Source organism: Pterocles gutturalis, unplaced genomic scaffold, assembly GCF_000699245.1.
Source record: "Pterocles gutturalis isolate BGI_N339 unplaced genomic scaffold, ASM69924v1 scaffold6662, whole genome shotgun sequence".
Taxonomy (NCBI): Eukaryota; Metazoa; Chordata; class Aves; order Pterocliformes; family Pteroclidae; genus Pterocles; species Pterocles gutturalis.
In genome coordinates this window covers 1-18,090 of record NW_010107876.1, presented here as the reverse complement: position 1 = coordinate 18,090, position 18,090 = coordinate 1, and the positions used below count along the sequence as shown (strand labels likewise).

The 18,090-nt window shown below is 37.4% G+C and overlaps 1 protein-coding gene across 1 annotated transcript; it reads right to left on the bottom strand.

Annotated features, from left to right (window-relative positions):
- Nucleotides 1-936: 936 nt before the first annotated feature.
- LOC104460983 (protein yippee-like 1) lies at nt 937-15,651 on the bottom strand. Its single transcript, XM_010072399.1, has 4 exons — nt 15,307-15,651; nt 4,264-4,307; nt 2,739-2,847; nt 937-1,806 (listed from the first exon to the last, which is right to left on the bottom strand). Exons 1-4 carry the CDS (start codon nt 15,421-15,423, stop codon nt 1,717-1,719), a joined length of 360 nt encoding a protein of 119 aa, XP_010070701.1. The 5' UTR covers nt 15,424-15,651; the 3' UTR covers nt 937-1,716.
- Nucleotides 15,652-18,090: the final 2,439 nt, after the last annotated feature.

Here is an 18,090-nt window from a genome sequence, read left to right as displayed (position 1 = left end):
TCTCTCTCTCCACAAAGACACTGGAAAGCTGGTTTTAAAGATTTGTATTGCCCCTACCCATTGGCATAATTTTTCATGTATGACAAAATTTCTAAAGTGCAGCAGAGTTCAGAAAGCCTATCGGATTCCTAACAACATAACAGCAGCAACGGCACCAATGAAAAAATTTTGCGGGTGCTTAGAATTGTTATTGAGAGAAAATGATTTGGTATTATGAGGCTTCCATCTTGTTCAGTTATAGTACTTAATGTAGTGTTAAAGGGTTTTTTTCCAAACATTTTGTCCTCAAGCATTAAAAGGATTAAAATACAAAAGGTCTTCACAGACTGTTTAATTTGAAAATGAAGTTAGCAAATTTACGTAGAGCATTTCTTTTGTAGGTGCTCAGAATTTACATGCACAAATACCAATAGCTAATATTGTGCATGCACTTTCCAGAAGTTTCTCTCATTAACTCATTCAATTTAAGAAACAGCATGAAAACAAAAGAGAAGATGAGTTTCATATAAATTTTTATTATAAAAAGGTACTTGGGGATGATTTAGCCAGCAAACCAAGAAACCATTTCTCTACCCTTTTAAAAACTATTTTGTTATTTTATTTTATGAAAAATTGAGTCAAACTTTTCTTCCCTCTTATCACCCCTTCTTTTTCCTACAGGTACTATATTAATTTTCATGTCATAGGCTCTGGCCATTTCTCACAAAAATAAATATTTTTGCTCAAATGTAGCAGAAGCAGAATACTTCAACAAGTTTCCTTGACATCAACCTCTTTGTCCAGGGCATTAGGACAATACAGTTACATGGAACCAGCCATAAAACTTCACTGATGCACAAGTCCCTGTTACTGGCAAAGGTACAGTACCAAAATTTTTTTATACACTGACTAATTTTTTTTCCAAAATAGAAGATGTATATATTTTGCCTTTTTAAACTTGCAAGCTATAGTTTTATAAATTTTTTTTATCCAGCAAACTCCTTAGGGAATATGTTGGTCTTAAATGAACATATTCTATAGCATTATTGATTTAAAATCCTTCTAAGGTATTTCATTAAGATACCAAACCTCTAGCAAAACCTTTCCTAACAACTTGAGACCTGATAACTTCAGTCAGTGCAACTGAAATATTTTTTAAAGTGAGCACTGTACCTTTTACCAATTCACCTACAAGATGTACACAGGTTGTGGTACACTCAAAATTAAAAAAGAAATTAATAACTACAATACTGCATCCTCTTCACTGCCAAACACATCAGAAATTGCTACATATAAAAAAGCACCCCATCCTATACATTCTTTCGGACTGCTCAGATACAGAACTTCTACAGGACTGGAGTGTAGGTGTTTAGGCAAGAAGCATGCACAGCAGAAGGTAGCATTAAAGGCATAGGTCAGAGAGAGATGCTAACCAGTAAAATCCGTTTTCAATTAGTGAACTGTTTCTCTAGTTAGAGTTTAGAAAAAGGTCATCCAAAATGTTCCAAAACAACTGTTCACACAATAATACACGTACAAAAAGAGGGAACTTACACAAGGAGAAAAGGCAAACATGGCCTGAAATAGCCACTTACACTACACTACTCATTTGTGAGGTTTCAGAGTTCAGTGATATTCTCAGGGCCACTCTAGCCAAGCTCTTCCTTTACTTTGCGTTAGTCTTTGTAAAGCATGTTCCACAGAATATTGTCCAAACAGAAGGAAAGAGGTTATGATTCACTCCCAGCCATTGTCTTTTATCATGTGGGCAAGTTCAATGATAAATTTTCCTTCTTTGTATTTCTGACTGCTCTCAAAAGCATGTTCCTGGAAAGAAGAAAAATCAAGACACTGAATTAAACTGCAGAAATTAAGTATTTTAAACATCAAACTTGCATCAAAAATACAAACCAGGAGACATTCCAGTTATGTCCCGTAACGGTTACACTGAATCAAGGGCAGGAGGGAGGAGAGGATGAAGAGGGTTGAGAACAAAATAGGAGTAAACTTCTCATAAGCAGAATCAGCAGATCCACTGCAGAACAGATCTTGCTTTTGAATTTTCCATGTTCTCTCACTGCTTTTAAGTGAAGGTCAAGAAATGGCATGTTATGTGTGTTCTGTTTCCTTATTCCCAGAAACAATGAAAAGAGGGAACAGGAACGTTTCAGAAAGCTCTCTTCTGTATCCATCAGAGGGATGCATTAGGACAATTTCTTTCTATAAGATCTGAAGCTATACTGAATCAATGACAATCCTACATGCAACACCCAGAATCTAACATTTGCAAAACATCAAACTTGCAACACAGCTGCAAGTGTTACAGGTAACTGTGCAAGCGCACAGGTAACTTTTCAAACAACAGAATCAAGTTCACACAGTAAGCAGTGTAAACATGCTCAGTGGCACTTATAGCTCATATTTTTGCTATATGAACCAACTTTTGCAACTCAATGAATTAAAGACCCACTTTGACGATTTCTTCCATCTGGTTTAGTGTATGCAGTTGGCAATCTTGTAAAAAGACATTACAGAAGTATTAGATAGCTGTAATAGCACCTATAGCTCATGCTGCTTCTGCAGTCCAGAATAAAATTATCTACCACAACATTCCAGCAGATGTAAGGAAGTGAAACTATATACAAAAGCACCAGAGCTAACTCACCTAAACTATCAGTACAGGTGCTACCCAATGGCCTACTCAAGTATCTGCGCTGCAACATATAAACACGTATTGAAGACTTAAGTATATTGCTTACATATTTCCATCCAAGAGTGGTTTTACAGTTTTCACAATAGATATCTGCTACAGCATGTAAACCTGTCAGAAGAACTCGTTCCTCTGCTGGACCACAGCCCACATTTACCCTGAAAAAAAAAGGAGAAATGACATTAACTGCACAAGAGTGTTTCTTTTCTTACCTGTTACCCAGCTTCTCTCCAGAGGACAAAAAGTAGTTTTAAAAAGTGCCTTATTCAATGCTGCAAAAGTAACTTCCTCTGTTACACTGAGCTGAAGGACAGGAAGAAAAAAGGAGTTTGCTTTTCAAGTGGCTGGTCTAAACAGCAAACTGTTGGTGATGGGAGTAAGTGGCATCACCAAAGACAGGCTGAACAGTTACCTGTTCAGAGAACAGAACACTGAGCAGGAACTGGACACCTCTACAGTTTTGGGCTTTTGTTCAAAAACAATTTGAGACATCTATAATGGAAGTCTGTGCCAGTAAATCAGCACCATCAGCTGAATTTAGAACCAACTCCCAAATAGCAGCAAGGAAAAGCTGCAGAAATATTTATTTGCTAGAGATCAGCAGACTAAGCCATGATGAACAAACAGGAATATAAAACCAAAACATCCCATGAAGCACTGAATCAAGCTAGCTTTTGGATGAGTAAGAGTCTATGCAGAAAACATCAGGCAAGACTAAACAAAGCTTTCAGACTGTGCTATACAAGAGCAAAATTTTGCCATTTTCACTGTAGTAGTAGGAAGAATCTGGTAATACAATTACACTACAAGTCCTAAGTCATCACTGAAAGACTGCATATAAAAATAATTTTAAAGATCTGCAATCAAATCCTTTGCAGTTATAGTTCCATTATCCTGGTCTAAAATAGACTAAGACATTTAACTGCATTTCTTTTTTACAAAATGTTGCAACACAAGCTGCTGAAAAATAAAGAGAAAAATGCAATCCTGCACTTAGAAACATAAAATACATCCATTATCAAATTCAAAGAGACTTATATCACGGGTAGGACATGCCTAAAATTGCAAATATTAGGCTTGATAAGATCAGAGACCTTTTGCCCCCAGCACATTTGCAATATTCAAGGTCATTTAAGATGTACCCGGTTTCCTGGAACATTAACCTGCAATTGTATCTAACTATCACACTGGAAAATTCTTCTTTAGACTACAGCAGAGTTGTCTAAAGCAAATTCACAGTCATGCAATATATTTTGATCTCTGGAATATCTCAGAATAGCAACTCTTAACTTAAGGCAGTTGCTATTACATACACAAAAAGAATTTCACATTAACACCCCCCTGTAAACTGACAGCTATAGCAGAATCACTCAAAATATAAGATAAATACATGCATAGGATACTTACAGATCAGCTCAGTAGCTCTGTAGTAACTATTGTTGGTGAGTAAAGCCAATGTTAAAAACAACAGGGCAAAGTGCAGCTATGCTAATTCCTACTGTTTTTCACTTATGAAGCATAGAAAAAAAAATAAACTCTGTAGGTAGTGTGTATAACCAGAATAACATACTTACACAGAATTAAAGAGGTAGGCTCGTCCCTGGCTTCCCTGGAAGGACTGCACAAAAAAAAATTGCAGTTGTTAAAACCAACAAAAAATCCCAATGAACAAAAAAATAGCTCCAGAAGAGTGTGTTAGTAAGCATATAAACATAATACAGATATAAACGATTTAAAGTTAATTACTTTAAGTTTAAAGTTTATACAGATTCTTTATAGGAAAGCCTAGTCAAACTTTTCACCCACATTAGATTTTTAGTAATGGTTTTAAGTTATTAAGTACTATTGTTCAAAATAAGATGCCTGTAATGCAAACAAAACATGACTTTTTTCCTACTCCTCAGCAAGATATCCATTAGCATTTTCCTAGATATCCTTCAGGCAAATTAAAATCTGCTTTTAACTCAAAGGGAATTATTTAATCTCCTCTGTCCTCTACCGCTGCACCCAAAAGATGATTTATTACAATTTCAATGTATCATTTGATGTAAGACCAGCAAAATTCCAGAACAACCATGCATTCAGGAAATACATCTGATCGGTTTATAAGCTCGCCTTCATTTTAATGAAACAACTGTTACCATCAAATGCCTAAGCACAGCCATATGCTTCCAAAAAATCACATCCCTGATAGATTATGGACAAAAGACAACTGTTAGACTTTCTTGGCTGGATCTAAATTAATGTTTTAGTTCAGAGCAGTAGCAGAGTTTTGAGGTAAAACCCCTAATCACCCCCACTTACTGGGGGGTGGTTTGGCTTGCAGAGCAGCTTCAGTGCCTGTGAGCTCCACCTTTGTTCTGTGCGCTCTGCAAATGCTAATGAAGATACAAAGGCCTGAACCTATGATCAGACAGCCTTGAGCTACAAACATCCTGGCAAAACTTGTGAGCAGACTAGATCCAGCCATAGGTAAGCCATTCAGAATGTAAGACACGTCACTGCTTTCATCTGTTGATTTGTTCCTTCTGTATTGCATTACTTGATAATTTAGACACAGACATTATTTCCCATTCAAACAGGATCACACAGTTTTTCTTTTTTCTCTCTTCCATCCTGAATTCCATGTAAGAAAATCCCTGTCTTAATTTCTTTTTCCAGAATTTCCCTTCCCTAACCTACCTTCAAAGAAAATGAAAAATTTTACCCATGCCAAAGAGAAAGTACAAATGTTTTTAAGAATTCTTGTAGTTCTAGTTTTAAAGATCAAAGACCAACTTTTCTGAAACCTACACTGAATATTTTTGAATGGTTTTAGTAACATCAGGCATGGAACCATAGGCAGAAGGACCCTTCTGCAATGAATTCTTCTTCTGGCATGTATTTAGTTCTATAATTAGAAGTCACTTGACACCAAAATAGATATTTTTGCCATTCTAATAATTAGCAACACAATACCAATAACTGTTGCATCTTAACTACTTACTCAGAACAGTTTGCAAAAAAACATGTAATAGGTAATTGTACATAAATGAACACTTTTTGATCAACATTAACCGTATTAAATACTGCAAAGCACATTAAAAGAAATCCATGACTCTGGACTACTGTACATAGTGATGGTGGCAGTGTACTTACATACAGCCCTGAGCTACCTGTAAAATCTCACCTTAAGATGAGAGGTTCTACTTAATACTAAAATAGCAATTTTTAAAAAAATAACGGTTTATAGCATTAATAAGTTTAAAATTTTGGGCACAGAACACATATCCTCTGCTATAGCAAAGACAAAAGGTACTCTCTCCATCATCCAGAACTCAAGTCTTATTTTTTCACAAGGTGAGGGGAAAAAAAAAGGGGGGGCTATGCAGTACAGTGAAAGCTAAAACTTCAGGTAGGACTGACCCTGAAAGGAGAGACTCAAATAGTCTGAACAGCTCTGCCAGAAAGTAACCCGTACACCTACTGTTGAAACAAACAAAACACCCCATCACTAGCTCAGTTCTCCTGAGATACTTAACATCACAAAACTGTCGGAATGGTACAAACCCCACAGTCTGTAGTTTCTATAGAATAAGCAGTGCTCTCTAAATCAGAGACATGTCTCACAACCAGTAACAAAGCAGGGAACGCTTACTGCAGATGAAGACAAAAACTATCCATGTATATAGTCTCAAATACTGCCCCTTAACAAACGAGTAGCTAGCTCATGTCAACAGTTGTGCAACCCCAAAACTTAAGAAAAAGCAAAGGAAACACTTTAAAGGTTGTCTTATTTATTAAGAAGTAAACTTAAACTATAACTTCCTTGTTCTGTGTACCTGAAATTACAGAAAAAGAACTTCCAAAACCATGATGACCATTATTTTTAGTTAAGCTACCATAAATATTGTTAAAGACTTGCAGACACTTCTCCTTGCTTTAAGAACTCTGTTGTGATTTAGAATTTACAAATCTTTTTTCAAACTGCACCAAGAAATACTCTCTCCTATTAAATTAATCATGAGATAGTTTCTCTATTTACATGTAATTACACATGCCAATCACACACAAATTAATGTGGGTGGGCTTTTTTTTGGCTGGTCCTACACAATCACTTTTTAAACTGCTCATATGCCATACTTGAAGTTCCCCAGCTAGTTGGGAAAGAAAAAGACTCCAGAACAAATCAACAGTCAGGAGACCTTTTGAACTACTTTATGCAATTATTTCTGCCAAGTTTATGTTTAGTCTTTACTTAATATCACCTAATAAAAGCTCTCCTTTGACCCTGCATTTCTCAAAATTAAGCGAAGGGCAGTAACAGGATGCCAGGAATAGCAGAAAAAGAAGCCCTTCCCCTCTCGTTTCATAAGCTGAAAAAAAATCTAGCCAAATGAAATACAAACCACAGGTTGGAAAGTTCTGCTTTAGTTGTTCTTTTTTCCTGATGTATTTTTAAAGACAACTTTTATTTTCTTGCACCCTTTGCTTTGTTGCCCTGACTATGCTGTAATCCCCTAGGGTTTTTTCCCCCATCAGAAATGGCATCTTCATTACATTCTAATTTTCAGAATTATCAGGTAGAGTGGAGGCAGAAGCAACACAAACCAGAACCTTTTCCTGGGACAGTGGTTTTAGAAAGAAAATCTGTTCCCAAGTATCTCACTGTGAAAAGCTCCTCCATTCCCACCTTCTCTAGCTTCCTGTTAGCAGAGTTGGGCTGATCCATCTTGCTCACCTACATACATGTTTAGAGGCTAAATATTATATTTACATCCAACAGAATAGTTGTTTCTTTGCTCAGCTGGGAAGAGCAAGTTCCTCCACATGCACACCACTCATAGATGGCAACCTGGGGCAGCTTGTGTTGCTGTGTTCCGGAACACAGAACTTGGGTCTAGGCAACTCAAATTTTCCTTTAAAACCAGTGTTGAACCACAACATCCATTATCATTGAGCATTTAATGGTCTGCAATCCATCCATGTGGAACTCTTATACACTGACTGAAGCAAAAGCCCTGTAAAGATACCAGTTTTTGAATTCCTGTGCCTTTTTGTTTTTCTCATTAATTTCTTAACTTGTCAGAATTTGGCAGTCATAGTTTCTTATTCACATGAATAGCTGAGATTTTTTTCCCCCACAAACACTGTATTCAAATAACACAAAAAGGCATATATCTGTCACACATGCATTCTCTTGACCACAGGATATTGATTTACATGTAGGATCCACCTTCTAACAGGTATAAGAAAAATTTATTATCAGAGCTCTACTTCCTGATGCATTTATTACTATAAATGAAAAGAGGACAACTCATTTTGGCACTTGCACTGCTTGCTAAGCTTGTAACTTGGCTATAAACAGAGTATTTTGCATAACCAGAAAAAAATTAACAGTGAACAAACATTTGTTTTTACCAGCACTAAGTTTCTCACACTCTGCACTGTATGATTCAGTTACACTGATATGAATTTTACGAGACTGACGGGTTAAACGCCTCGTGTGTCAGCTCCTCAGAGGAAATGAAAGAGAAGAGAATATTTTAAATGGCAGTGTCAAGGACTAACAGGCATAAGTGTTCAAACCAGTCTCCAGACAAACTGCTCTTCTGAAGAATAAACATCACCTACGCAAATGCAAACTTTTACTTTGCAAGATTTGTTCAGCACTTCCCAGACTGCTAGTACTATACATAAGTCATAACTAAAACAGAACATGCTAGTAAAACTGACTCTTACATATGGGTCTTATCCAGTAAAGAGGAATTCGAAGAGTGGCAAGTGTTGATAATGACCCACAACAACCAAGATTTTTACTTAGAAGCTGGGCAATTTATCAGTTCAACTAATATTCACAGTTAAAACAAACTTATTTTAAGCCTGCTTTTTCAAGGTCCTCAATAATACTGCATTGATTTAGGAGTTAACCTTTTCCCTAGAAAATCCCCATCTTTGACTGTGCTGCCCATTCCTACAGGAAAGATCTACAACATCCATAACTTTTTCATGTTTCAGCGCAGTTGAAAGTATCTAGAATGTCTGATAGTGTAAGAAAAACAATGTTTAACTGTGCTTAGGAACTATATTAAGGTTGAATGCAACAACAGTTTGATGTTATGGTCTTTCCAAGTCATCTGATAGGTAAAGAAACTTTTATAGTTTAACTTGCACACTAGTACATACCTGCAGAACTAGATATGATCTATGCTTCCAAGTTAAACCTCTAACACCAGGATTAGCTGTTTTACACAGGAGAAGAGGAAGTATCAGTTGAGCAGAACATGTATTTACAGCCCTACGGCATACCTAAAGGTCTGAGCGGGGGAAGGGAAGCTACTAAAAAGGTTTTGCAATTAATTATTCCCCACAGATGGGATTAGATTTTATGTCTAGAGATCACGCTCCACAGAAAACATCCAGAGAAACTGCCACCTTAGCATGTATTAAAGGCATGGCAGGCATTATTATAAGCAAGCCAGAATGCCATTAACAGGACCTTCCTTAAGCACAGTTTGCAGGGTACTCATAACACAGAAAAATAATTTTAAAGAATGGAAATGAAAGAGGTCCATAGGTTTTTTTTTTTGTTTTCTCATTTTCTTGAGTTTTCTTTCATTTGCTAGTGTTCACTTTACAAACTAAGCTAGATCACAACCTAAATTAGTATTCTGAACAAAAATGCAATTCAAATAAGTATTACCAAGTAATTCCAAAGACAGTATTCTTAGGGACAATATTTTTCAGGGAAACCAGAAGCACATACAAATTCTCTGATGTCTGAAATGACTTTTTCAGTAAGATGCAAAAACTGTAAGGATATCCTGTCACTTCAAGATTTGCAAAATGAATTCAGAAAATTGAATTCAACGTAGGCTACAGACAAAAAAAAACTTGTCAGGGAATAAAAGATTTGTTTCATTCCAACCCCTGCATACTGCAGACAACTGGAGATAATGCTGCTCAGCTGCTTAATAAGCAAGTTCTACATGACTCCATGAAAAGTGTTTAAAAAAAATTAATGGATATTTTCATTAAATTATTTACTGATTTCAATAAAGCAAGTTATAAAGTTCAATATGTAGAGGATAAACTTAAACTCTACCCCAAGAACTGCATGCCTGCAGATTCAGCAAATTATATTTCCCAAAGTGAAGACTTTGTCAGGTAGGACAAGTTATCTTGAGTTACACAGCATCTTGAATATATTTCAGAAATAATTATGTCAAAACACAGAGTAGAACATTTCCCTTGCACACTTTCTACCTCCTTTAAGCCTTCAAATCTATTCTTGGGTGTTTTCCAAAGATTGCTTCTCTTCCAAAAACTAGATTCTTCCCCCAAGAGAAAAAAGCAGAACCCAAAAAACTAGAAGCCTCTTAGAAAAAAAAAAATATCACCAGACTATTTATGAAATTAGGCCCACTCTTGACTCTTTCAACAAGGAAGAAAAATGGCCTTCAAGCACAGAACAGGCCCAACTATCTTTCCAAATACTCCTCACATCTAAGCAAAGGGGGATTATCAAATTGAATCAAGCTAAGAACAGCACATTTACTTGAAGACAATATACCCTTAAAAGAATTCCTCTGGAACTCATCATTCAAACAGTAGAGGACAAAAACACAGATTACTAAGCAAGGCTAAAAATGTTCTGGCATCTATTTAAGCTGAAGACTTTTCCTTTTCATCACTAATATAACAGCAGACATACCAAATGCCTTGAAGAACTGAATTTAACCACCATGATTGTTCTTTTACCCCTAAGGTGCAAGGATTTCCCAGTGAAGTCAATGACAGTTACGTATATATACCTTCATGCAGAACTTGTTCTTGAAAATATTGTCACATCTAGTCTTGTCTGTTACTTCATATGACTTTTTCCCCCTCTGGTCAGATATGCTTTGCAATGAATAAGACAGAAGAAAGTGACAGTATTTATACAAGCATCTATACAAAGTAATTCAGATTTTCTTCCATCCCCAGCGTTAAGGCACATTGTAAGATGATTCAACAGGCTTTCAAGCAGGACAACCTTGAGTAACAAGGCATTATCCTTTGCAATATATCCACTAGGTTCCAAGATTTCAATTAGGTATTTGTATTTCTTTGTAATTTGTCAGACCTCCACTGAATTTCTAAACAACTACTGGAACTTAGTGGATACAAGCCATTCTCAAGTGCTCTGGAACTTACACTCTTCAAGCAACATTTGCTTCCTATAAAACTAGGTACTGCTAACAATCACTGCACCTTCTCTACCATTTACAAACAAATCAGAACTAAGCGCTTTCAGTTAAGCCTTTCACAAAATTTATTTTAGAATCCCATTAAGAGCAGCATACATTTTGTACTGGTCATACAAGCAGCAACCACCTCTAGACTTCAATAAGTCTTGTAGAAGTCTTCCTTCAAAACTTAATTATGTCAATTTTTTAAATTGTTGGGATTTTAAAAATCATTATTATTACCAACATGACTTTTTGTCACTTTTCACGTGCTATTTGAACATTTTAAAATCTAACAGGTGGATCCTATGGCAAGAATTTTTTTCCTTTGCTCTTTATTAATACCTGTGGTTGGTTGCTGATAGAGGTTACTTCTCTTCTGTGCCTGTCATCATAATAGGGTATGATTCTACAAACATCCATTTGCTTCTTTAAAGAAATAAAAAAGCTGCAAGTTCTTCCCCTACCTTCTGAATGGCCCCTGTTGTTGTGAGAACTGGTGTAACTCCTTCTAATAGTTTGGGTTCTTTTTTTTAATGTTTAACATTCACTTGGAAGTCCTCAGCAAAGAATCAGAAAATCTAGCACTTAGAGACTTGTTAACAAGACAAATCAGTAGAGCCCAAGAATACCTAATACTGTTTTTAAACTACACTTATTTCAAATAGAAGTCATCTACACTTTGTTATTTCTCTTATTATATATCCTTTAAATAAGTGTCCTCCCCAAGAGAACTGGAGTTACATATTATTATGGCAACTACTCATACACATGTGCATACGTTCATCTATACAGACTAGTATTTGTCAACATCTCTACTGCTGATGACCTACTCCCAACGAGCCTTCTTCCCCAGGTTCCTCCCTAGACACAGAAAACACAAGGTTAGAGAGTGAACATATCAAGAAGTATATGCTCTAATCACTGACATCCAAGTTGATTTCAACACTAGGCAACATGTTGAGTCCTTCCATAGTTGCAGAGAAAACTAAAACTACAGATAATGAATTGACTTGTGCCTGTGGCACATTTTTAGTGTCTTTAGTCTGCATTGTTATTTCTAAGCCACTGCCAAGACCCTTGGTTGCCATTTTATCACCAGCAAGGGCACAAGAAGAAAAGAGCTTCATGATTAATTCTAAGGCAAGAAAGAGATCCTGCTGCTCACACAAAACAGAAATAAAATGAAAAGGCAATTCGTGTACACTGCCATCCTTGTCAGACAATTGTCATCAACAGTTCTCAGAACTGCAAACCTGTATTGAAGTCTGGTATTCTGAGGACCAGAATCAAGGGATGATTGACAGAAATATGCAGTGCTCTTTGCTTTTCCATGACAGACCAACATTTTAGAGAACCACCACTCGTTTCATAGCATAACCTATCATCTTGAAGTTGGAAACATTGCAGTGTCAGGTATAACAAATGCTTATACCTCAAAGCACATTAGAGGCTTTAAAATTAAGGGTGGACCATGTATTTTGGCTTTTTCCCCTGACCACACAGAAGAAAAAAGGACCAGGGGATATCCAAATGAAGCAGTAACAGCTATGGATCAAATCCTGTTTGCCTTTATCTGCTGAAGACCATTTGTGGCACTGGGGTCGCGGAGTAAGACTGCACAGTAAGCATCTGGAAAAAGTGAGACAATCTGGAATCAAAAATTTACTACATAAGTGTGACGCAGAACTTTAGCTTTTAACTAGGGCCTCAAAGTAAGGTGGGAAAAAAATGAGCTTGAGCAGCCATGCTCTGCTCCATTAATAAATCCGAAACAGCACAGGAACTGCACTGCTCTTCGTTAACTTTAGATTGTAGAGAGTCAACTTGCTACACTTCAGGGTATTTTAAGTATTTCTGCTGCAGCTGGGTAGTTATAGTAACTAGGATTCTAGATATTCCTAGTGTAAAGAGAAAAATTTCTCTCATTAACCCAGAGTTCATTGCACACAATGTGCATCAATGAAAGCGCTTCAAGAGAACTTCAGAAAAACGATTCGTGTTGAAAACACTTCTGAGGCACCCTCATCTGTTAGTCATTTTACAGTTGTCTACACATGGTGGCAAGAATATTTCTCCAGTTTTTATTTTCCAGGTTGTGTTCTTATTTAAAACAAATCAAATCTTATTTCCTCCCACCACTCCCCATGCCATCCCCCAGGACAGCAGTACTTATTTTAATCATCCAAGTGTATCTAACTATTGCTTTGCAGTTGTTTCCATCAGAAGAACTTCTCCAATGTCAGTATACAAGTTAAGCTTAAAGGAGGGTGGGGTTTTTAAAGCTATGTTCCAAATACAATAGATGAGAAATTGTTTTTTTATTTCACAAACATACAAAAAGATACACCTCATATTTAAACATACTTCTTATTATCACAGATTTAGACAATAAAATATGGTCAAGAAACCTTAACCTGACAGAATATGGATCAGCTGTCAAATAAGCATATGGTCAACCCACAAGTACAGAAACTTCTGTAAAATGTCTTCACTGAAAATTATAGAAACCAGAAGTAAAACAGAATCCATACCTAACACCCTTCCCAAGACCATCAGAAACAACTTAAAGTCAGTCAGTACTGGTATTTATTACAGACTTTCTCAAGAGCTCTCCATGTTCTTTGAATTGAAAATTTGATTTTTTTAATGTTTGAAATTATTTATGAAGCTGTAATATGAACACATGATTTGCTTAAGAACATATTCAAAATATTACGCTGACCAAAACTCCCAAGACCTGGGAGAACAACTGGCTCATGTGGTAACTGTGGCAGTTCAGTCAAAATGCAAAAATCTAAGTCCACTAAAAGAAGAGCTTCCTATTAGGTAAGTGTGCTTGGATTACATTTTCTCGATGATTTTATACGTCTCCAGACACATAGCTAGCAAAGTTTCATGCTTCCTGTAGGCATCTACAACTTCAAGTTCAGGAAAGATGTAACCCCTTCCCAGTAGTTTTTAGCCCAGAACATGTAGTGAATAAGGAAGCTGTGACCGAGTGCAATTTAAAATCCAGTGTTACGAAAAAAGATCCCTTAAACTCTGACATCAACGTAGAAACAAATGATATTCAAATGGATTCATATTACTATTTGAATATTTCTCTTCTTGTGCTGACCTTAAAACCAAGCAAGATCAATAAACACACGTCCTCCCTCTAATTTAATGTAATTTTATATTTGCAGCTAGCTCCCTGTTCCACATTTAGCATGCACACTTGCAGTTCCATGCTTCAATACATGTACTAAGTTGAGGGAAAGAAGTGTTTGGGGAAGTGACTAAAAGCAGAGCAGAAGTAAGCAAGCAGTAAGTAGCACTGCCAAGAACTAATCAATTTTACTACTGGGAGTCACAAAGTTGTCTTGAGATCTAAACAAATATCAAAAATATTAGTAACCCAAGAAAAACTGCATGGGCAAAGCCCATTATTTCCTGATAACCCTCTAAGGGGTAAGCAAGCAGGTATACTTTCTCCTCAACCAAAGAAAACCTCAATTCAGAAGAAGCAGCATTCTCAACCTCCCCCATCTCTTCAGGACTTATAAGCAGCATCACCTTAGCAGTGCTGAACACAAACAGGCAGAAGCAACAGATAAAGTTAGTTATAAAGGGTTTGCCACTAAAAATTTTATTTTACAAAATAGTTATATAGAAAGCAATTTGTATTAAGAGGTTTAAAAAGCAATGAAGTGTTTTCTCCCAGACACCATTAAGAGCAAATCCATCAGGAGCTGATTTGAAGCAAGGAAAAAAACAGTCCAAGTATTTATCCCAAACTTAAAATTCTCCTGCTTATTTCATACATCACAAGTCTTTGTTTCTTCCAGCAACAGGTAAGGAGGACAGGCCTAGCCAGTTTCAAGGATCCACACACATCCTCTAAGCTTAAGTTTAGACAGTCCAACTATTTTGAACATCTCTGGCTAATCACATTCCTTAGGAACTGGTGTACAGCAGAAGTAAGTGTGTCTACAGATTCCATAATAGCCATGGAACATTCTGGAAACGGCCAGTTTTGTGACCTTCAGTCAAACAGAGTCAAAAGTAATCTTTATCTGGAATAACCATAACCAGAATAATTTCCCTACCCAGAGATCCATGTTTTGTTCTAGCAGTTTTCCTTAGGAAACTTTTCAGATACAGCAGCTCACAAATAGTACCTACCTGACAGCAGACAAGAGGTTGTTAATATGGGGAAATATATTAGATCAGCCTTAAGTCACATTGAGAAGTTTCCAGAATATATCCAAGTCCTCAGTACACAACACATATGACCCAAGAGTGAACCCAGGGAAGATACTTTGAGGTGTGCATCAATTTGCATCCCTTATCTACTGTGAGCAGTGATACAGTGATAACTGTTTTGATTAAGAAATAATTCATGAGGTCCCTAAACAAACCACTTGCCTTGGAGATCAATTCATCATGATTGGCTAGATGGGCTCTGCAGTGGATACAGCTGTAGGTTCGATGACAGTTTGGCAGGTAAGCCTGGAACGTTTTTGATTTCGTCATTTTTACCATCTCTGCTGGTGGCTCCTCACTCAGCTCAGGGCTGGCACTTGAAGAATTACAACTTTGCTGAACTCGCTGACAAAAGAAACACTGGAATATGCAAGCAAAAGCCGTTGTTGTTCTGGAGTGTGTGTGGCACTTTCCACACAAATGACAGAAGAGAAACAGTCACCACCTGTAGGCGAAAAGAGGAGAACAATTAGCAGCTTACAACAAGGCCAGAATAAGCTTGTTATTCAGCAACTCTAGACACAAGGCAAAGTGTTATTTAGAACCAATGCCCAGCTGCACTACAGGCTCCTTTTTTCTATGAAGCTGCTCAATTCAAGTTCCGTTCGACACAGCAACAAGCAGTTCTGTTCCAGTAATGGCTTCCACTCCGTCACACCTCGAATGAAGGAGGGGGTTCAAACAGTTCTCCATGAAACACCAGCACTTCCCACAACACACCAGGTATACTCCTAAGACATCCATGCAGAAAGTTCCAGCAAAAAGGCAGGAGAATAGAGAGGTTCCAATGCTCAGGCCCAATACAGCAAGTGACAAGGCATCTTGGAAAACACTTGCTATGTGCAACAATAAACATACAACAGGGAACTGCACTTTGGCTTTCAGCAAAAATGTTGCTGCATCACATCTGGCTTTAAGTCAAATACCAAGTAAGACGCTGCCACCCTCCTCAGAGATCCATGCTGCCTCCTCCTTCAGCCTCAGCAGAATGATGCCTTTAGGCAAGGACCTTTTTGCCTAGTGTCCTGATCAAAGCCAATTAGATACCTTCTCACTTTACTTGAATAGTCTTAATGTATGCTACCACAATCAGTCAGATAATAAAAGCTAACTTCTACACAGAGAATACTCAATTGCCTTCTTAATCCTCAGAGTGCCTTTAAGAGATTTTACAAACAGAAGGCCAGACCTCCTGCTATGCTGGAACACAAGCCTTTTTTAGAGTTTGCCTACAGATTCTAAATATTCATAACATTACTGCTCTGTCAAAGGCCATCAGTTACCACACTAGATGCGTCAAGCTAATGAGCAATCCAAACATGAACACTGCACAGTCACTTATGTCATCAGCTATCAGCTGACTGACAGAACAGGTCAATAGCACAAACACAGACATGAAAGCCAATATAAAGCATTTACATTATCTTCATCCAGCTACTAAAACAAGCATGCAAAACACTTATCACAGTTGTAAACTGTGTACAGCAGTTAACCACTCTTAGCAGTAGGATACTAGTCATACAAATAGAACAGATAATGAAAGCCACATGAATTAGATTGATTATAAGAAGCAGGGTTTTTTTTAATCTTAAGCTTATGATAGCAGGAGGAGAAAATACTCAAGAACTACTGAAGGGCTTACTACAAGAAAATTTCTTACACAAAGAATTGCAAAGGCAGAGATAAGCCACAAACAAGACATGTAGCAGAACATATGCAATCTAAAAAAATAAAGAAACAATGGGAACAAGCTATCATCCAAAGCACATATCTACACATCAGAATGACTGGACTTTTGTCAGCCACTGGAAAGGAAAACAGATTTAATAAGGGATACATTAATACATTTGAAATATTAACCCAGTCAGCATGAAGAGCAGCACTTAATAATTAATACAGTCATTTAAACAAATATTATATAGCTATTGTCCCAAGATAATTTAATTGTAACTGCAAAGGGAAGAATGAGTAGTGTTTGGAGAAAACTGCTTGATTTGTAGAACAGATAGATATTATGCCACATCTAGTCCTAGAAGTTAAACACAAGGCTCCCCTTAAATTCCCTGCTTGAACTCCTAATGTTACAAAGATACAGATCCTGTCTATGTTCACAGAAATAGAAAAAAACCCCCAGGGTTTCAGAATGAAAGGCACCAAAAGCAAACATGTTTTCACTTTGGATTAGACCCTTTAGATCAGTAGCTGAAACATGAGTTCAATGCTTGCAGAAGTTCAGCAAGTTGAACATAACAGGAAAAATATTTTTCTTCAAGGCACTGCTAGAAGCTCTTTTAATTCACACTTCTAAAGCCGATCCAGACTCTATATACTGAGTCCTTCAACTACAGAAATTAAAGAATCTCAAAGCTCTTTTGACAAAACTTTATTTGATATTGCCCTCTTCAAAAGGCAGCAATCCTAAGTGTTTGCTATACACCAGAACCACAGAACTTGTTGTTTTGTGATGTTAAAGGCAAGATTCAAAACACGAACCATTTCTTAGCTTGCTCTAGTAATGGTGGATAAATCCAGTCTCACTTTACTGACAGGTACAGGCAGCAGCAGGTTCCACAGCTGCTATTCAGTATTCTGCGGAAAGCAGGACAGAAACCTGAGGCAACTATTTCTTTCTTACCCTTACACAAGAGGAGCCTGTCCTTTGGTCACACACACAACAGCTAGGTCTCCTGAAGATCTAAGGAACTGGAAAGAAATCACAAAACTAAGTGCAGAACCAAGCCTACAGGCTGCTGCCTCTCCCTTTCCCAATGGCTGTCCAGACCCTGTGGTGGGTGTTTGGGAATCGGTACCTACCAGTCCGGAAGGGCAGCACTAACCGTGTCCAGCACAGACCCGCGCAGCCCAACCCCACCCCGCCTCTCCGCCTTCCCGGGGCTGCAGCACCGCGCCCGCGGGGACCGTCCCCGGCAGGTCACAGCGCAGCCC

Bases quoted from the DNA above. Each gene is read 5' to 3' on its own strand.
- LOC104460983 (XM_010072399.1), bottom strand. From the start codon at position 15,423: ATGGTAAAAATGACGAAATCAAAAACGTTCCAGGCTTACCTGCCAAAC. The intron at 2,848-4,263 runs GTAAGTATGTTA...TTTTTTTTTCAG, and splicing joins GCCTACCTCTTTAATTCTGT to GGTAAATGTGGGCTGTGGTC. The intron at 1,807-2,738 runs GTAAGCAATATA...TCTTCTTTCCAG, and splicing joins CCACTCTTGGATGGAAATAT to GAACATGCTTTTGAGAGCAG.